Genomic DNA, 21,271 nt, shown 5'->3' with positions numbered 1-21,271 from the left:
TGACCCAATATCCTAGAATCATAGAATACTAGGACTGGAAGGGACTTCGAGAGGTCATTGAGTCCAGTCCCCTACCCTCATGGCAGGACCAAATACTGTCTAGACCATCCCTGATAGACATTTATCTAACCTACTCATAAATATCTCCAGAGATGGAGATTCCACAACCTCCCTGGGCAATTTATTCCAGTGTCTGACTACCCTGACAGTTAGGAACTTTTTCCTAATGTCCAACCTAAACCTCCCCTGCTGCACTTTAAGCCCATTGCTTCTTATTCTATCCTCAGAGGCCAAGATGAACACGTTTTCTCCCTCCTCCTTATGACACCCTTTTAGATATCTGAAAACTGCTATCATGTTCCCCCCTCAATCTTCTCTTTTCTAAACTAAACAAACCCAATTCCTTCAGTCTTCCCTCATAGGTCATGTTCTCTAGACCTTTAATCATTCTCGTTGCTCTTCTATGGACCCTCTTCAATTTCTCCACATCTTTCTTGAAATGCGGTGCCCAGAACTGGACACAATACTCCAACTAAGGCCTAACCAGCGCAGAGTAGAGCGGAAGAATGACTTCTCGTGTCTTGCTCACAACACACCTGTTAATGCATCCCAGAATCATGTTTACTTTCTTTGCAACAGCATCACACTGTTGACTCATAACTCCTAGATCCCTTTCTGCCATACTCCCTCCCAGACAGTCGCTTCCCATTCTGTATGTATGAAACTGATTGTTTGTTCCTAAGTGGAGCACTTTGTCTTTATTAAACTTCATCCTATTTACCTCAGACCATTTCTCCAATAATTACTAATCATTGTAATTATTAGTTGCTCTTTGATACAATAAATACTAAAAATATACTGTTTTATTTGCTGTGTTGTATTCCTCTTTTCTTTTAGGTGATTGAATACAACCCATCTCAGTGCCTGGATTGGCTGGCAGTACAAACACCTCGAAATAAATTAGCCCACAGTTGGGTGCTGCAAAATATGGAGAACTGGGTTGAACGTTTTCTTTTGGCACACAATTATCCTAGAGTGAGAACTTGTAAGTTTTATGCAAGTTAAAGAAATTGCCTCTTCAGATTATAAATTATTATATGTAATATTTTCTTCAAATGGAAATGGAATTTTCTTGTTATTGTGCGTATTTGACATCCACAGATTAATCACCTTGAGATAATTATCTTTAGTAAAGCTAATTTTCACTTGATTGAGACCTATTGTAGCTCATCAATAAATGTTATCTTTACTTTATGAAAAAACATAATTAGATGTATTAACCTGAATTATACATTTAAAATGTCTGTGTCTGTCATCGTTTAATTAGTATAGTCCAAATAGCTCATATGAGAGGTTTCAGGGGAAAGTGTAGGGGGTAATCCTTAGAATTTTCACTAAATACTTGCGTTCTTGGTATGAATTTTGCTATCCCTTTTACCACCGATCCCTGTGCTTCCCAAAGTTAGTAATTGCTTGAGCACCTTACCTTGCAGATCCCTTGGAAGTCTGCAGTAGATCCAAATTCTTCTGGGTCCCTGGTATTGTGATAGGAGTCTTGTTACCATGGTTGCCTCTGTCCTAGCTATTCCTAGAAACCTCACCTCTGTAGGAGTGGTGGTGGTGGTGGTAGTAGTAGTAGACTTCATTCTGTTATAATTGATTTTCTATGGCTTTGGGTGGGGAGATTGTGTAGAAACTGCATGTCATTTCAGCTCCCATTTATAGATAACATTGAAGATGTAGTTAGAGCTGTGTAATTAATAAGCATTTTAGTAATTATTTTAATAATTTTCACCTTCGCAACAAGCTGCAATGGGGATGCATTTTGTTCTAGAAGTTAGGGCAGGGCAACAAATGGGGAATTGGAATCAGAAGATGAGTTCTATTCTCAACTCTGCTCTTAACTCACTATATGACCTTGAACACCTCACGTGTTCTGTATGTCAGTCTTTCCATCTCCAGTTTGATTGTAATTATATTTACCCATCTTTATAAAGTGCTTTGTGATCCACTAGTGAAAAGCACTATAAATGGAAAGTAACAATATAAATATTAATTTGTATGTCCTATTTAAAGATTTAACAGGTTTGTTTTTTCTTTCATTTTGAAGCTGCAGCCTACCTTTTGGTATCACTTATTCCAAGCAATTCATTCCGTCAGATGTTCCGATCAACTCGAGCCTTGCATATCCCTACTCGTGACCTGCCTCTCAGTCCAGATACTACAGTAGTTCTTCATCAAGTCTACAATGTACTTCTTGGCCTGCTTTCAAGAGCGAAGCTGTATGTTGATGCTGCTGTTCATGGTACTACTAAACTAGTGCCCTACTTTAGTTTCATGACTTACTGTTTAATCTCAAAAACTGAGAAACTTATGTTTTCCACTTATTTTATGGACTTATGGAACCTTTTCCAGCCTAAACTTTCTGAGCCAGCTATCGCCACCAACCACAATAAACAGGCTTTGCTCTCTTTTTGGTATAACGTGTGTGTGGACTGTCCAGAGAATGTGCGCCTTATTGTACAGAATCCTGTGGTGACAAAGAACATTGCCTTCAATTACATCCTAGCAGACCATGATGATCAAGATGTAGTGCTCTTTAACCGTGGGATGCTGCCTGCCTACTATGGAATTCTGCGGCTATGCTGCGAACAGTCACCCGCATTCACAAGACAGCTGGCTTCTCATCAGAATATCCAGTGGGCCTTTAAGAATCTCACACCACATGCCAGTCAATATCCAGGAGTAAGTACATCTATGCTGAATAGATATTCTGATACTTGTTCTAAATGCCTTCTCAGTTATTGCATGACTGTAATTTTTTAAAATACTTTGAACTAGACAAAAATCAACTTACATATTGAAAGACAAAAATATTATTGAGTCTTGAGTTCCTGATATGAATAACTATAACACTTATAGGGCCAGCTCCTGAACACCAGTTCTTCTGTAGCAAAGCATCTGGGAGTAAAAAGGTATTTATAAGCAACTTTGTAGTTCCCACTGATCCTTAAGCTTCTGTATGCCAGTCTGGTCATGAGCAACAGTTAAGAGCAACCTTTCCTGTGAGATAAAGAAGGGGCATAGTGTAAAGCTAGATATACCTGGGGAATCTTTTAAACTAATTTTCCACCTGCTTTAAGCTGCTGGAGCAGACACAGAATTTGGTCTATTTGTGTCTTGTGCAAACAATGGGTAGTTGTTTGTTCCATTATTATAAAGTGTGTGTATCTCTTAGTTATTGTTGGTACGTTAACAATTCTCTGACCTTAAGAAAGAATGTTGTCCGCAATTTATTTTCTGACGTAAAATAATTAGCATGTCTTTTTGCAGGTTAATGCATATAATTATTTTAAAAGTTGTTTGAATTTATTAATTTGTTTTTCACTGCTTTATCTGGGATGTAGTCACTTTGCAGAATAGATTGGTATTGTAAATGGGGAGGAAACTACATGACCATCTGGGTGACATCAGATATATGGAAGGTATCTGGTTGAAACAAATAGTTCAACTTACTTCATCTTATTCATGTGGGCCTTAGACAGGATTTAGCTCAAATAGTTTTCTGATTCTTGAAAGTGGATTCTTGCAGTTAATAATTATAAACAGCTATATATCATAACTGCCAGATAATTTATTTGCTTTGCTGAAACTGACTTTCTCTTGCTCTAGTGAAGATCAAAGACTTCATAGTTACGTGGATCAGGATTTGTCAATGTTATGTATTTGTGCAGTTGTAGCAGTAATCTGCATTAATGGGCATTGAGATATCCCAAAATAATTGCTGGTATAAAGGGACATCTCAGTGTCCTTGGAATGTTAGGCATATGCCTATTCAGTTTGTTTTGAAAATATGTAATCTGGTGAATATTAGTTGATATTTCTCTCACTTCATACAGTAAAGGATGAATAAAGATAGCACTCTATAGAAAATGGTAGACATTTACTTAAGGGGGACGAATAGCTCAGTGGTTTGAGCATTGGCCTCCTAAACCCAGGGTTATGAGTTCAGTTCTTAAGGAGGCCATTTAGAGATATGGGGCAAAATCTGTCAGGGATGGTACTTTGTCCTGCTTTGAAGGCAGCAGACTGGACTTGATGACCTTTCAAGGTCCCTTCTAGTTCTAGGAGATAGGCATCTCCATTCATTAAAAAAATTACTTTTAATAAGATATTGCTTAAAGAATATCAATGCTATGTATTTTTCTGATTTTTTTAATCTCCTAAAATACATAAAAATATCATCTTCATTCAGACATGTATTTCACTTCAGTGTATTGCTTAATAGAATTAATGGACAATTGTGAAGAGGAGAATATAAATTGGTGTGGGAAATCTTGGGCATGTAGGTTGCACACAGTTCATCAGGATAATCCGCTAGCTGGCCACTAGACGCTTTGTTTACCCTGAGCATCCATAGGTATGGCAGCTCTCAGCTCCCAGTGGCTGTGGTTCTTCCTTCCCGGCAAATGGGAGCTGCAGGAAGTGGTGGCCCACCCCAATATAAATAATAGCTTATTAAAAAAGATTACCTTAATCCTAATGTTTGTTGTGTTTATTTTAGGCAGTAGAAGAGCTATTTAACCTCATGCAGCTGTTTGTAGCTCAGAGACCAGACATGAGAGAAGAGGAAATAGAAGACATAAAGCAATTTAAGAAAACAACCATAAGCTGTTATCTGCGGTGTTTAGATGGACGGTCTTGTTGGACTACTTTAATAAGGTATTACAGTACAAAGATGTTAGTGAAGCAACTTAATCTGGTTGAGTAAAAAGCTAAGAGTACTTTTTAGAATTTGAAATATGAATTATTTTTCAGTATATAGTTTGCTTTATTATATACACTTCATTTTGAAAAAATCTGATATCGTCTTTACTGTATTTTGACTTTGAAATAATATTGTAGTTTGTTTCTGAAATACAGAAATTTTCTCAATATGGATAAACCTATTGTGCATAACCACTGCTGAGGCGATCACCCAGCCGCCAAATTGGCTGCATTCCAGGCCATTTGTGTCATTCTTTGTCTTGTTGTCAGTCACCGTCGCTGAGACCTTGAGGTCACTCCCCGACATGGCACTCCTCTCCCTACTCCTGGCACTTTTCTTGGCACTGGTCACTGATTACGACAGTGAACCGACAAACTTAGGCCTTCATAGGCCTATCTTGGTCTCTGGAGGGGACGACTTCTCTGGCTCAGAAGCACAGTTCCACCCTTCGCCCAAACAGCATCATGATTGGGCTCCAGAGGTTGCATCTATGACATTGGTGCCCACGAAGCAGCGAGGCCATTGGCTATTTTAATGGCTTTATTGGAATTCCTAGGGCATTACCATTGTACTTTTGCCCCATTCCCACCAGCCTTCAGCATCAAACAGGCTGAAGTCGGCAGCAACAGCACCAAGATAGGTGCAGAATGCTCCAGTGGCCATGGCAGGTCAGGATCTGGTACTCATCCTAAGGCCACCCTCTCCAGTAGGTGAGGATAGGGCTGCGCCTCCCGCCCCCAGCCATTCAATAATCCTACTCTTCTGCACACGAGGCAGTGGCAGGCCTCTTAAGATTTAGCCTGGTGGATGTTTTTAAGGAGCATTAGGTGCTACACCCACAGGGTGGCATCCAACTTGGACCTCAAAGTGGAGGAGTAGACTTACACATTGTTTAATGCGCTCTCAGTCCGAATCTACCCCACCCTGCAAACACACTTCTGGTATGAGGGGGTCCTGAACATTGCCAAGACCATCTGGCATACCCTGTCCTCTGTCACCCAACTCTAAGAGGCTGGAAAAGAAGTACTTTGTCCCTGCAAAAGGTTTTGAGTACTTGTATACCCACCCACCACGAGATCATTGGTCATTTCTGCAGCCAACAAGAGGGACAAACAAGTCCCCACCAGTTTTACCCCAAAGAATAAAAAAGCCAAAAGACAGGACTTGTTTTCATTACAAAATTTCTTCTTCAAGTGCTTGCTTATGTCCATTCCACTAGGTGCATGCGCGCCGCGGCACAACTCCCAGAACTTTTTTACCCTTAGCAGTACCCGTTCGGTCAGCCTGGGGAGCCCCCTAAAGTGGCACCGCTATAGCCGCACATATATACCCCTGCTGGCCCCAACCCCCCTCAGTTCCTTTTTACTGCCTGTGACGGTCAACCAGAACGCTTGTCTTGTCCTTGGCGTTTTTTCTCTTAGTGTAAATAGTTCTCTTTGTAGTTGGTGTCTGTTCTTTGTTTTGTATAGTTAGAGTGTTTAGGTAGTTCTCACCTCCCCTCTGTTATGGGGGGATGGTATTCCGAGGCCGCAAGGCTTCAAACCATGTTGGCGTTGTTCTAAGCCTGTGCCCCACGGCAACCTGCATAAAGACTGTTTAAAGTGCTTGGGCGAGGGGCACCTTACAGACACCTCTAAAATTTGCAAGTCGTTTAAGCCCCGTACTAAGAAGGAGCATGATTCCCGTCTTAAATTTATTCTGATGGAGTCAGCGCTCCAACCCGCGGCTCCGGACACTGTCAGTATGAAGTACTCTGTGGTCGGTGCGGGACACTGGGCACCAGGAGAAGCGCTCCTCGGTGCGGGACCACCGGCTGGTTCCACAGCACCGCTCTCAATCCCTGAGCCCGCAGTCACACAAGAAGGTACGCAGAGGCAGGTAGCCTTCAAGAAGGGAGGTGCGACATAAGGAAGGGTGCCCCACCTCTCCGGCGCAGGAGCGGCACAGCAGGGGACCTAGCTCTCACAGGGAGAACAGTCCTTATTCTCTGGGCCTGTCCATGGAGGAGGTCCGTCCACCGTTGATGCCGGAGATGTTCCTGTCGGCACAGGAACTCATTGAGCTCATGACAGCCCCTGGTCCGGCACCGCGTGCCTCCGACACCCGGTCCAGTCATGACAGACAGGGTACTCAGCCCTCTTCAGTCCTGCCAGCACCGCCACCACCTGCTCTGGCACTGCTCGCCTTGGCTCTGCCAACAATTTTGGTACCGCCCGTCGTGTTGGTACCACCCGTTGTTCCCAGTGCCGCCCACCCAGTCAGCGAGGTCAGGGTCGGTTGGTTCCTCTTCGTATTCAGGATGCAGGTCAGCCCCTTCTGCCACTCTGCTGATGAGAGTGGAGTCGGAGTGCAGGGCTAGCCCCCCAGGGTTGATCAGAACAAGTGTTCCGCCTCCCCCGCCCCAAAACAGTCTTTCTTTCGATACAGGAGTTGGGGGCCGGGGTCCTGCACGATAGGCCGGTGGTGAGGAAGTAGTCTTCCTTGTCTCCAGATGAGGCCTTGTCTCCTCTGATGCCCTCCATGGACGCGAGGGCCCACCAAGACCTCCTCAGAAGCCTGGCCCAGAACCTGGGGGTACAAGCCGAGGAGGTAAAAGAGGATGAAGACCCGGTGTTCGACATCATCACGGCAGAGGGCCCTACTAAGATCACCCTCCCGTTGAACAAGATGGTGAAAATTACAAAGACCCTCTGGCAGATTCCGGCCTCCATATCTCCTACGCAGAAGGGGGTAGAAAGATGGTACTTTGTCCCCCAGGCAGGCCACAAATGTTTATTCTCACATCCCCGCTCTGATCGACAGTGGTGCAGGTGGCCTGCCAGAGGGAGAAGCAGGGACAGACAAGCCCCACACCCAAGAGCCAGGAGCCCAAAAAGCTCGACCTCTGGGGTCAGAAGGCGTATGCGACGGCCGGCTTACAGCTGAGGATAGCCAATCAGCAGGTTATGCTCAGTAGGTATGGCTTCAACACCTGAGTAGTGGCTGATTAGCTCACGGCCTCACAGCAAGAGTTTGCGGTAATTACTGAGGAGGGCAAGATGGTCTCCAGGTCAGCCCTTCAGGCCACTCTCGACACGACTGACTCTCCTGCCCGGGCCATGGCTACCGGTATTGTGCCGGAGCTCTTGGCTTCAGGTGTCTGGAATCCCCCCAGAGGTGCAGACGACCCTGCAGGACCTTCCTTTCGAGAGGACTGGCCTTTTTTCAGAGCAAACCGATAGCAGGCTCCATAACCTGAAGGACTCCAGGGCAACCTGAAATCCTTGGGCTTGCGCACCCCGGATCCCCAGCGCTGCCCTTTGAGCTCCCGGGGGAAGAGGAGCTATGGTCAGGGGGCCAGGTTTGACAACAGGCGCAGGACCAGGGGTGGTTCTGCCCGAAATAAGAGGAGGCGTTCTCGTTCGGGCTCGGACCACAATCAGGGGCCATCCAATAAGTCCCAGGGCCCCAGGTCAGGTGATTGATGGTATGCCTGAGGACAACACACCAGCCCCCAGTATAGAGCGACCCTTTTCGGACAGACTGTTCCCTTTGCACCAGGCCTGGTATACCATCACATCAGACTGTTGGGTCCTGGAGGTGGTGGCAAGGCGATATTCTATCCCTTTCCTGTCCCTTCCTTCCTCCTGCCTCCCTTTCCTGTCCCTTTTCAGGGACCCCTCTCACGAGCACCTCCTCCAGCAGGAAGTTTCTGGGGGCAGCAGAAAAGGTTCCTCTGGGTTTCAGGAACAAGGGGTTTTATTCCCACTACTTCCTCGTCCCGAAGGCCAAAGGGGGCCTTTGCCCCATTCTGGACCTCAGAGGGCTCAACGCCTTCATGAAAAAATCAAGGTTCACGATGGTAATGTTGGCCTCCATCTGCTCACTCGATCTGGGAGACTGGTATGCCGCCCTCGAACTATGGGATGCATACTTCATATTTCCATTTCCCCCCACCACAGGAGATTCCTGAGGTTTGTTGTGGGGTCCCACCACTACCAGTTTGCCGTGCTACCCTTCGGTCTGTCCACTGCACCAAGGTGTTTACAAAGTGCATGGCTGTGGTGGCGGCTTTCCCGAGAAGGAATGGGGTCCATGTCTACCCCTACCTGGATTGGCTTATTAGAGGGAAGTCGAGGGAACAGATTTCCCAGTTCATAGATGTAGCCAGGCAGACCTTCTTGAGGCTCGGACTGTGGCTGAATGAGGCGAAGTCTACACTCATTCCTACCCAGGTCATAGAATTTGTGGGGGTGAGGCTAGATGCCACAACAAGGAGGGCCTACATTCTGGACCCTAGGTTCCAGTACATAAGGGGAACGGTCCAGGAACTGCAGTCTGCTCATTTAACCACGGTGAGGCAATGTCTGAGGCTGATGGGCCACATGGCGGCATGTACATACATCGTGCGGCACGCCAGACTGCGACTACGGCCTATGCAGGCCTGGATGACAAAGGTGTACAAACCAGCCCGCAACCATATAGACAGATTGGTCACCGTTCCCTCTGATGTCCTGTCAGCGCTGGACTGGTAGACAAGGGAGAGCGAGGTGTGTAGCGGAGTCCAATTCGCGCAGCCCCTACCGACGCTGCAGCTGAGGATGGACGCCTCAGATGCTGAATGGGAAGCCCACCTGGGGGAGTTCAGAACACAAGGTATGGGTCCAAGGTGAAGAGAAAATGCCATATCAATGTCAAGGAACTGAGGGCAGTGAGGCTCACATGACTAACATTCCTTCCCCGTCTGCGGGGCGCCTGTGTTTCCGTTCAGACGGACAACATGGCCGCCATGTACTATATCAACAGACAGGATGGTGCTCACTCCTCTCCCCTCTGCAAGGAAGCGGTAGCCCTCTGGGAGCTGTGCATTGCACACGACATCCATCTGCAGGCAACCTGTCTCCCGGGAGTCCACAATACTCTGGCAGACCGACTCAGCCGTGCATTTGCGGCCCCTGAGTGTGGTCTCAAGCAGGAGGTGGCCAGCTCGCTTTTTCGCCGGTGGGGTACTTCCCTCCTCTACTTATTTGTGTCAGGGTGCAACAGGAAATGCCCCGCCTTCTGCTCGTGTTGGGGGAGGTAACCGGGGGTCTCTGGGGGACGCCCTGACGTTACGGTGGCCAAGATATCTGCTGTGCATCTTCTCCCCCTTTCCCCTCCTTCATGAGGTGCTAATAATGGTCAGACGCTATGGAGTGACGCTGATCCTCATCGCGCCAGCGTGGCCTCGTCAACATTAGTTCACCACTCTCCGGAACCTCCTCGTGGAGGACCCCATCCCACTTCCCCTGGTCCCAGACTTGCTGATGCAGGATGTAGGCCAGGGCCTCCTGTGCCACCCGGACCTCTGTTACCTGCATGTTACATACCCTGGACATCAAGGAGGCACTGTCCTTTTACATAGTTAGAACAAAGCCATTCCATAAGTTAACACAATTGTTCGTTACTGTCAGAGATATCATGAAGGGCTGGCCAGTGTCTGTCCATAGAATATCCTGATGAATTACAGTCTGCATGTCCTACTGTTATGAGCTGGTAAAGCTGCCCCGCATCAATTCATTTGACTAGCGTGCAAGCATACTCAACAGCCTTCCTTTCTCAAGTGCAGATTTAAGAGAGGCTGCAACCTGGTTGTCCATTCACATGTTCACTTTGCACTATGTGCTGAACCAGCAAGCTCAAAATGACATTGATTTTGGCAGAGTCTGCAAAACTATAAATTCCAAGCCCACTTCTGGAGATACTGTTTGTTAAGTACCTGCAATGGAATCGACATGAGCTACCATTCAAAGAAGGAAAAATGGTTCTCCATCTTTCATAACTGTTTTTCTTTGAAGTGTGTGGCTCATGTCCATTCCATTACCTGCTTGTCTGTCGGAGTTGTCCACAAGAAGGAACTGAGGAGACATAGGGCCAGCAGCAACTGTTATGCTGTGGCATGAGTGCAGCACTCGTATGGTGCCACAGCCAGTCTATGGATACCGCTAAAGAAGAAGTCTGACAACCATGCACATGGGCGCAGGCACACACCTACAATGGAATGAAAATCAGCAACATATCTCAAAGAACAACAGTTACAAAAGATAGGCAGCTGTTTTTTAAGACATTCTGAGAATTATGAAAAATTGATATTTTAAACCTGGGTTTTTCAGTGTTTAAATGTTTTTCTTTTCTAGTGCCTTCAGAATATTATTAGAATCTGATGAAGACAGACTTCTTGTTGTGTTTAATAGAGGCTTAATCCTGATGACTGAGGTAAATATTTCATTGTCATTTAATTCAAATGAGCATCTTCCTTCCCCATTGACTTATCTCAGAGAATTGGGTGTCATCACTTCCTTAATTGATATATATGCTTGCTTTAAGTACTTTTTTTAAATACAGCCATTTTAAAACTATCTGCAAAAAGGGGAGTGGGCTGATCAAATCTTAGGATACTTCTAAGAGCAGACAACTTAAAGAGTTCATTGCTATCCAGGTGATCTCAGAAGTATGAATTTTTCAGTGAGGGTGATGTTAATAACTAAAGCTATAGAAAAAAGTTACTATAAAAAACTTAAACCTTTCCTCTTCTTGATGAAAATAAATCACAAGATCAAAGCTCTGCAAAAAGGAAATCTATTAAACTATACGGCTATGTCTAGACTACATCCCTTTTTCGTAAAAGGGATGTAAATTAGACATATCGCAATTGCTAATGAAGCGGGGATTTAAATCTGCCCCGCTTCATTAGCATAAAAATGGCTGCCACTTTTTTTCCGCACGGAGCTTTGCCGGAGAAAAGCGCCAGTCTAGACGCTGATCTTGTGGAAAATAAAGCCTTTTCCGAAAGATCCCTTATCCCTCCATGAAATAAGGGATAAGGGATCTTTCGGAAAAGGCTTTATTTTCTGCAAGATCAGCGTCTAGACTGGCGCTTTTCTCCGGCAAAGCTCCGTGCGGAAAAAAAGCGTCACCCATTTTTATGCTAATGAAGCGGGGGAGATTTAAATCCCCACTTCATTAGCAATTGCGATATGTCTAATTTACATCCCTTTTACGAAAAAGGGATGTAGTCTAGACGTAGCCTACTTGTTTTGGAATTTTTGCTAGTTTCCTTTTGCCTCTTAGAAATGTTTAGCTGTAAGAAATTTGAGGTAACAAATTTATGAACTAAACTCTAACTAAATATTCCTATATCAAATTTGGGTTTTTGTTTTTTGGCACAGCATATTACAAAGATATGTCTAGAAATAAAGTGTAACTAAATTTATTGCTGAACAGTTAGGTTAGCCTTCTAGTGACAGGGTGCTAGTCATGGATAAGTAGCTTCATGCAGAAAGACTGGATCCAGTGTTAGCCTAACTCCATGAAAGGCAGTAGCAACTGGATGAAGGCCACAGCGTGATACAAGTACTTTCTTGTCACAGCTGCTCTTCAATTTGTAACCACTGTACTATATTTAGACAATATGCTATTACTTGTCTGCTAAAGATGTTTGTCAGCAGAATAGATTTCCTTACTGCAGAGGTTTGACAGTGTATCCTTAATCTTCCACCTAGTTTAAATATAGATCATAATTAAGGTTTTTCTTCAAGGAGTGTCCCTGTGGGCGCTACACTATAGGTGTTTTGGCGCTCCTGCGCTTATAATCAGAACTTTTTAGCAGCAGTATTCCCCCCTGGGTGCTGGTGCACACGTGTGGCTTGCACCGCAGCGAATGTGCCAATGCGCGCACCGTCAGCCGTCCCTCAGTTCCTTCTCAACTGCTCTCGGCTTGGTCAGAACCCAGCAGCACTCTGTGCTTATTTCATAGTGTTAGTTGTTAATTAGTAGATAGTGATTAGATAGTATTACATCTTTAGTCTTGTTACAAGTTTTTTCTCCCCTTTAATTGTTAGTGTTTAAAAAAAACATTTTCCCCCTCTTTGTTACTGGTTTATTAGGAATAGTGTAGTGATGCCAGGCTCCCCAGGATTCAGAAGGTGCCTGACATGCAGAATGTCTGTTCCCATCTCTGATGGGCATGCCCAGTGCATCCGTTGCCTGGGACAGGATCATTTTCCGAAGAGCTGCCACCGCTATAAGAAGCTCTCTTCCAGCTGCAGCTCTCTTGCTTTCAAAGATCTAAAACTTCTCACCATGGGGAATCCAGAGAGACTAGCCTCAGAACCGGTATCGCAGACTTCTCCAGCTCGTACCTCCAGTCAAGGAAACAGCTAAAAGGAAACATTCCTCGCCCTTGGCCGATAGGCCACCCAAAAGGTAATCCCTTCAACAGAAGCCTTCCTAAACATCCAAGATACAGGCTTCGGGGGATATGCAGGCACAGGGGACACCCAGTATGGACAAATCCCAAGGGACACTGTCCTCTAAAGATATATGCCCTGAAGTCTTTGCACGAAAGCCGGCGAAGACTGCCCCTGCACCATTGATACCAACAACTTTGTCACCCAAACCACTGCATCAGACCGTGGCTAAGAACCACAGATACAGATGCTGACTAAGATGATACCAGTACCTCATACCAAAGTTTCCCCAGTACCAACCACATCGAAGACACAAGACGACTCGGTATCACAAAGAATGCTGTCCTCTGCACCGGTGGTACCAGACTTTCTGCTGTCAAGGCTCCTCACCACTCATCAGGAGCTGGTGGTCGCATCAATACTGCTCACACTATTATTTGGGTACCAAAGTTATACCTGCATTAGAGGGCCCAAGCACACTGGCTACACTATCAAACTCGACCCCACCTTTTTCTAGTGATACTGAAGATGATGAAGAAATCTCCTTCTCACCACCACACTTGTCTCCAAAACCATCGTCTCAGCTGCAGCAACAGCAATGGCAGAGCCAGCCCCAGATATGGCAACCATTTCCATGGTTCCCTCCCATCCCACTCCCATAATCTTGGCAGGGATGGGATCTGGGGCTCCGTGAGAGCTCAGGCAGCACCATCGCTATTGACAGCAGTAGTTAGACCTTGAGCAGTGGTCCCTAAACTACCTACATCCACCAGATCTGACATTACACAGGAGGAGATGGAAGATCTGGAGGAAACACAGGAGGAAGACACCTTACCTCCATCACACCTCTCCTTTCCTTCTTCGGACAAGTTGATAATGCCCCCTGAGCCAAGAGTGGGCGAGTTGATAATGCCCTCTCCACCAACAGCAGGTGACAACTTCAAGTCCTTTCAGGACCTGTACAAGAGAGTGGCCAATTCCCTTGACATTTCCTTAGTCAAGGTTCCTGAAGTTCAGCACAAGTTGACCGTTGTCTAAAATAGCCTTTCCAGTCAATGAGGCCATGCTGGACCCTGCAAAAATTTTGTGGCAAACATCAGCCTTGATTTCCCCAACCTCAGAAGGGAACTACTATGTTTCTGACAGGAAATACTATGTTCCTATGAAAGGGACCGAATTTTTGTTCACCCACCTGATACCAAACTCGCTGGTGGTGGATGCAGCCCGCACTAGAGGCAAACAGATCCAATATAAATCCGCTCCTTATGACAAGGACTGGAAGACACTGGACATTTTGGGTAGGAAATCATACTTCTCAATATCCCTCTAAATCAGGTTAGTAAATTATTCAGCATTGCTAACAAAGTTCACATACCATCACTTCAACAAATGAAGCCTTTATTGAGTAGTTGCCTAAGGACTTACAGATCTTCATTCAAGTCCAACATAGATGGAGTCCTCATAGCAAAAACATCACTGCAGGTGTTGCTGGATGCATCTGACACTGCCGCAAGGTCATTGGCAACATCTGTGGTCATGTGTCGGGTCTCCTGGCTGCACCTCTCTGGAATCCCTATGGAGATATAGAACACGCTTGAAGCTAGAACCTTTTTTCTGCCACCACAGTTGCTTCTCTGCACTTGTGCAAGGATTCGCGAGCCACACTCAACACTTTGGGTATGTATGTCCCTTAACTCAAAAGAAAAGGAACCACCTTTACACACCACGAGGCAGGGCATCATCATCATACTCTTCAAAGAGAGGTTACAACCTTAGACGTCGGCAAAGACAACAGAAGCATAGGCAGCTTCAAGACCAACCCGACATGTCCTAGTCCTCCAATGGCAGGCAGACATTTTGAACATCTGGTCAAGGGTTCCAACAGCCAATTGGTACCGGTTCAGCCTTCAACCATTCTACTATTCATGGGCCAAGATTAGAACGGACAGGTGGGCCTTGGAGATAATAGCAAAGGCCTCAGGATTCCCTTCCTTACCATTCCACCAATCCAACCCTCTTCCCTGTCCCTTTTCAGGGACCCCTCTCACAAGTCTCTGCATCTACAGGAGATTTACAAACTACTCCACATGGGGGCAATAGAGCTCATGCCAGCACATCAAAGGGGAAAGGGCATTTAGTCCAGATACTTTCTCACTCCAAAAATCAATTTGGGAGGTTGGAAACCCACCATGGGCTTACTCAGGCTGAACAAATAAAAAGACAGTGATTCACCATGGTAACCCTAGCAAAGATAATTCCAGCCCTGGAAAAAGGAAACTGGATGTCATCCCTTGACATAAGGATGCATACTTACACATAGCAATTCGGCATTCACACAGAAAATTCCTCAGGTTCACTTGAAAGGATCAACACCATCAATACGGAGTCCTGCCTTTCAGCCTATCTTCTGCACCCTCAGTTTTCTCCAAGATCCTTGCTGTGGCAGTGGCCCATCTAAGAAAATCAGGAATAGTAATTTTCCCTGCCTGATAGTAACTCCTGTGGAAATATCTGCACGTATCTGGAAGAAAATAAGATGATAGATAACAGCCAGCATGGATTTGTAAAGAACATATCATGTCAAACCAATCATATAGCTTTCTTTGATAAGATAACAAGTCTTGTGGATAAGGGAGAAGTGATGGACTTGGTATACCTAGACTTTAGTAAGGCATTTGATACGGTCTCGCATGATCTTATCAATAAACTAAGCAAATACAACTTAGATGGGGCTACTATAAGGTGGGTGCATAATTGGCTGGATAACCATTCTCAGAGAGAAGTTATTAATGGTTCACAATCATACTGGAAGGGCATAATAAGTAGGGTTCTGCAGGAGTCTGTTTTGGGACCAGTTTGGTTCAATATCTTCATCGACGATTTAAATATTGGCATAGAGAATGTGCTTATTAAGTTTGCAAATGATACCAAGCTGGGAGGGGTTGCAACTGTTTTGGAGGATAGGGTCATAGTTCAAAATTGGTCTGGACAAACTGGAGAAATGGTTTTAGGTAAATATGATGAAGTTTAGTAAGGACAAATGCAAAGTACTGCACTTAGAAATGAAGAATCAGTTTCACATATACAGACTGGGAAGCGACTGTCTAGGAAGGAGTATGGCAGAAAGGGATGTAGAGGTCATAGTGGAACACTTGCTAAATATGAGTCAACAGTGTGGCACTATTGCAAAAAATGCAAACATTATTCTGGGATGCATAACAGGAGTGTTATGAGCAAGACATGAGAAGTCATTCTTATGCTCTACTCTAACTGATTAGGCCTCAGTTGGAGTCTTATGTATAGTTCTGGGCACCACATTTCAAGAAAGAGGTGGAGAAATTGGAGAAGGTCCAGAGAAGAACAACAAGAATGATTAAAGGTCTAAAGAATATAAGCTATGAGGGAAGACTGAAAGAACTGAGCTGGTTTAGTTTGGAAAGGAGAAGACTGAGAGGGGACAGACAAGATACTGATTTTCAACTATCTAAAAGGGTGTCACAAGGAGGAGGGAGCAAAATTGTTCTCCTTGGCCTCTTATGATAGAACAAGAAGCAATGGGCTTAAATTGCAGCAAAGGAGGTTTAGGTTGGACATTAGGAAAAACTTCCTAACTGTCAGGGTAGTTAAATACTAGAATAAATCGCCTAGGGAGGTTGTGAAATCTCCATCTCTGGAGATATTTAAGAGCAGGTTAGATAGAAATCTATCAGGGATGGTCTAGACAGTGCTTGGTGCTGCCATGAGGGCAGGGGACTGGACTCGATGACCTGTCAAGGTCCCTCCCAGTTCTATAATTCTGTAACACCACATCCGAAATTTTCTCCTGAAGATAGTTTCCAACTTCCACCTCAGTGAACCTGTGTGCTTACCTGTTTTCCGCCAAAAGCCTCATCCTGATGCTAATGCAGCGTAACACCACTCTTTGGATGTTCAGCGGGCAATTGCTTTTTACCTAGATAGAACAAAGCAGTTCAGACACTCTTCCAGATTGTTCGTTTCCAAAGCAGATCACTCCAAAGGGCATGCGATTTCAAAACACAGGCTTTCAAAATGGATAACAAACTGTATTAAAGCTTGGTTTGACATCGGTAAGGTGGCACTACCAACTCAGTTGCGGGCACACTTCACCAGGGCAGTGGGCACCTCCATGGCCTTCATAACATGCCCATCAAGGATAGCAACACGGGACTCTACACATACCTTTATAAAACATTATGCTGTAGATACATGTCACAGTATATCAGGTTTGCGGTGGCAGTCCTCTCCACCGTCCATCAGTGAGGTCTGAAGCCCCTCCTTCCGGATGCTCATGGTACTGTTCCGTAGTCGCCTACAGTGGAGTGCCCACAGGGATGCTCCTCGAAGAAGAAAAGAGAGATTGCTCACCTTGTGCACTAACTGATGTTCTTGAGATGGGTGTCCCTGTGGGTGCTCCATGATCCTCCTCTCTGCTTCGGAGTTGCAACATCTTTCTGCAGTGGAGAAGAAACTGAGGAATGGTTGATGGCGCTTGCGTGTTGGCATGTTTGCTCCAGCACAAGTGGTGCTGCACATGTGCGCCAGCACCCAAGGGAATACTGTTGCTAAAATGTTCCGATTATAAGTGCAGGAATCCACATCTCGAAGAAATTACTGCACAAGGAAAGTAACCTCTTTTTTTTTTTTTAAGCATTATACTGTGAAGGAGATTAATATTATATTTAGTGCTTATCTGGTAGAGGTTTGAAATGTCACTGGCATTACAGCAGAATAAATAACTTCTTCGCCAAAATCCTTGCAATATTGGGCATTGCCAGAAATATAAGAAACATAAAAATGGCCATACTGGGTCAGACCAATGGTCCATCTAGCCCAGCATCCTGTCTGCTGACAGTGGACCAATATCAGATGACCCAGAGGAAGGGAACACAACAGGTAATCCTCACATGATCCCTCCCCTATCACCCACCTTCAGAGAAACAGAGGCTATGGCCACCATTCCTACCCATCCTGGCTAATAGCCATTGATGGACCTAACCTCCATGAATCTATCTAGCTCTTTTTTGAACCCTGTTAAAGTCCTAGCCTTCACCACATCCTCTGGCAAGGGGTTCCACAAGTTGACTGTACTCTGAGTGAAGAAAAACTTTATTTTGTTTGTTTCAAACCTGTTGCCTACTAATTTCATGTGTTGACCCCTAGGTCTTATATTGTGGGAATAAGTAAATAACTTTTCCTTATTCACTTTTTCCATAACAGTCATGATTTTATTAGACCTCTGTCATATTCCCCCCTTAGTCTCAATTTTTTGAGCAGTAACGTTAGTTCGAACCAACGGCTTTGGTTCAAACTACCGTGTCCCAGCACGTACTTCCTGGTTGAAATCAGCTATGAGTCTAACTAGCACGCTGGCAAGATCATGCTAATGAAGTGTGGGATATTTAAATCCCCTCTTCATTAGCAATTTCGAATGCCTGCATATGCATCCCTAGTTTGAACTAGGGTGGGAGTATAGACATACCCTAACATCCCATGACAACTTACTTTACTTAAGAGCCTTTGGTGAGGGACCTTATCAAAGGCTTTCTGGAAATCTAAGTACGCTATATCTACTGGATCTCCCTTGTCCACATGTTTGTTGACCCCCTCAAAGAACTCTAGCAGATTAGTAAGGCATGATTTCCCTTTAGAGTAACCATGTTAACTTTTCCCCAACAGAGGGGTTTTCCCTAGCATTGGTAATCCTCTTTCTGTGAGGAAGAAGCCTTTTTCCAAAAGAGCTTGTTCAGAAAAAGGCGTGTGTGGATGGGGGAGAGGGAGTTCTTTCAGAAGAAGAGGAAAAAGCACAGGTGCCCTGGTGGCCACTCCGTCCATAGGAATGGTGGCCATAGCCTCTGTTTCTCTGAAGGTGGGTGATAGGGGAGGGATCATGTGAGGATTACCTGTTGTGTTCCCTTCCTCTGGGTCATCTGATATTGGTCCACTGTCAGCAGACAGGATGCTGGGCTAGATGGACCATTGGTCTGACCCAGTATGGCCATTTTTATGTTTCTTATAAATGCAAGATAACGTCCATTCAGTTTGGACGCTATCTTTCGAAAAAGCCGATCACTTTATCGATGGGCTTCAACTGTGTGGATGCACTCTTTCGGAAGAAGTTTTTTCAGAAGATCTTTTCCATAAAATCATCTTCCAAAAGAAGCCTGCAGTCTAGACATAGCCTATGTGTCTGACAATTTTATTCTTTCCTATAATTTCAACTAATTTGCCCGGTACTGACATTAGATTTACCAGTATGTAATTGCCAGGATCACCTCTAGAGCTCTTTTTAAATATTGGCATCACATTAGCTATTTTCCAGTCATTGGGTATGGAAGCTGATTTAAAGGATAGGTTACAAACCACAGTTAATAGTTCCGCAATTTCCCATTCAAGTTTTTTCAGAACTCTTGGGTGAATGCCATCTGGTCCTGGTGACTTGTTATTGTTAAGTTTATATGAGTAACCTATACCTCCATGATTTCTCCGTAAATCAAAAATCCCCAGGAGATGTTTCTTAGAGCTGTAGTAATAATTCAGATGACATAGAATTGTATATTGTATGTCTCTAAAGAATGAACATAAGATTAATTAGATTATATGATTATTCCCTAATCATTGTTTTCCAAAATAAGTACACCCACGTCCATTTCCCATGCCTCTTAAATAGAAATTTATATTTAGACAAAATGATTGGGATTAAAGAGTTGTAATAATCTTTGTTATTGGTATATTTGGCTCTTTGGGTTTTAGACCTTAATCTCTCCACCTACTACCTATGTAGACTTAGTAATTGCATTGAGCCAAGGGTATTTGTCTTATGCATGTTGCAAACTGCATAGGCTATGCATGCACAGATTGTATTCTCCTTGAAGCAAAGCTCTTCATTATATTGATTTCATAAAATAAAATAAACTCGATAGATTTGCAAAGATTTTCTGTTTCCTGAATCAGGCTGTGCCTGTGCATGCAGTTTGCTCTGTTTTTCAGTAGCATTTACAAAAACATTTACCAGAGGTGCACAGTGAGAAATTTCAGATTGCTCTACTACTGTCAAAATTAGAGGAGTTGAATAAAAATCAGTCTTATAATCAAAAGCAAGTCAGTCTAACTGACGGACAGACTACCATCTGTCCATAATACCAAAAGTCTGCACTAAGGTAGGAAATGATATTAGAGTATTACTTAAAATTGCTTTCTTTTTGAGAATCATTTATTCATAGTTAACTGACTTCATTATTTGGACAATCTATTGTATACACTGAATTCTTCTTTAAGTAACTTTACAGTTGGCAGCATCTATCACAAAATCCATTTTGATACAGCTTTCTGTGGTAATAAAAAATGTAAAAATAGTATCTGTAGGATTAAATTAGAACTTTTAATTTGCTATTATAAGCTTTTACTTTTTTTTTTTTGTAGTCCTTTAACACATTGCACATGATGTACCATGAGGCCACAGCTTGTCATGTGACTGGAGACCTGGTGGAACTTTTGTCAATATTTCTTTCAGTCCTTAAGTCAACACGTCCATATCTTCAGAGAAAAGGTTTGGTAATGATTTTCTTTTATAGAGATTAAAAATGTGAGTTTGTTTGATCTAATTAATTTTCATGGACAAAAATTCCTTCAGTTTATCTCTTTGGTATGTAACCTTTGGGATTCTCTTTTTCTAGACAGTAGTAGTAAGTTAACGAAAATATTAAAGTGTTAAATTGTATCTAAAAAGAAATAGTATAGTTTTGGCAGCAGTTGACAAGTGTTAGATTTCCAGTTTGTTTAAGATCGTGTTTATAAAATTGATATAATTTAATTGTTCCATGTTACCATTTTCTGTCTTACTTCAGGAATTAAAAATTGTCAGAATGTGGGATGACAGATAATTGAACATGTTTTTGTATTTGCAGATGTGAAGCAAGCTCTAATCCAGTGGCAGGAGAGAATTGAATTTGCCCATAAGCTCTTAACGCTGCTAAATTCTTACAGTCCTTCAGAACTTAGAAATGCTTGCATTGGTAAGTTTATTAATACTACTGCAGTCAGGAAAAATACTTGTCATATAAATATGAGCTGATGATTAAAATTCAGAAACAGTTCTATATTGTGAATATTTATTGATGTTCTGTATGTTGTATTTGTTAATTTTTATATTAATATAATTATTGTTTGTTTTCTCAAGAATCTTACTAATCTTTATATATCAAGAGTAAAATAAATATTTAGGATTTTTAGGCATCGTTTTATATGGCCAGTTATTCATCTAACTGATTTCATTCTT

The 21,271-nt window shown here is 43.7% G+C and overlaps 1 protein-coding gene and 1 long non-coding RNA gene across 6 annotated transcripts in view; one reads left to right on the top strand and one right to left on the bottom strand.

Moving 5' to 3' along the window:
* Positions 1 to 21,271, top strand: part of USP34 (ubiquitin specific peptidase 34) — a 242,948-nt gene that overhangs the window by 203,479 nt on the left and 18,198 nt on the right. For 4 of the 5 annotated variants that reach the window (XM_075925543.1, XM_075925542.1, XM_075925544.1 and 1 more), the window contains 6 exons: positions 898 to 1,045; positions 2,111 to 2,745; positions 4,565 to 4,722; positions 10,924 to 11,002; positions 20,416 to 20,542; positions 20,901 to 21,008. In XM_075925543.1, the coding sequence (XP_075781658.1) occupies positions 898 to 1,045; positions 2,111 to 2,745; positions 4,565 to 4,722; positions 10,924 to 11,002; positions 20,416 to 20,542; positions 20,901 to 21,008 (1,255 nt within the window). Of the gene's footprint in view, positions 1 to 897; positions 1,046 to 2,110; positions 2,746 to 4,564; positions 4,723 to 10,923; positions 11,003 to 20,415; positions 20,543 to 20,900; positions 21,009 to 21,271 lie in introns of those variants that run through there. The other variant, XR_012903003.1, reaches the window with a different exon arrangement.
* LOC142828067 (uncharacterized) lies at positions 14,409 to 17,277 on the bottom strand. The gene is made up of 4 exons (XR_012903004.1): positions 17,176 to 17,277; positions 16,845 to 16,927; positions 15,290 to 15,496; positions 14,409 to 14,548 (listed from the first exon to the last, which is right to left on the bottom strand). It is a non-coding gene; the product is annotated as an uncharacterized LOC142828067 (long non-coding RNA).

This window comes from Pelodiscus sinensis, chromosome 3 (assembly GCF_049634645.1).
Source record: "Pelodiscus sinensis isolate JC-2024 chromosome 3, ASM4963464v1, whole genome shotgun sequence".
Taxonomy (NCBI): Eukaryota; Metazoa; Chordata; order Testudines; family Trionychidae; genus Pelodiscus; species Pelodiscus sinensis.
This window is presented reverse-complemented; position numbering and strand designations above follow the sequence as displayed.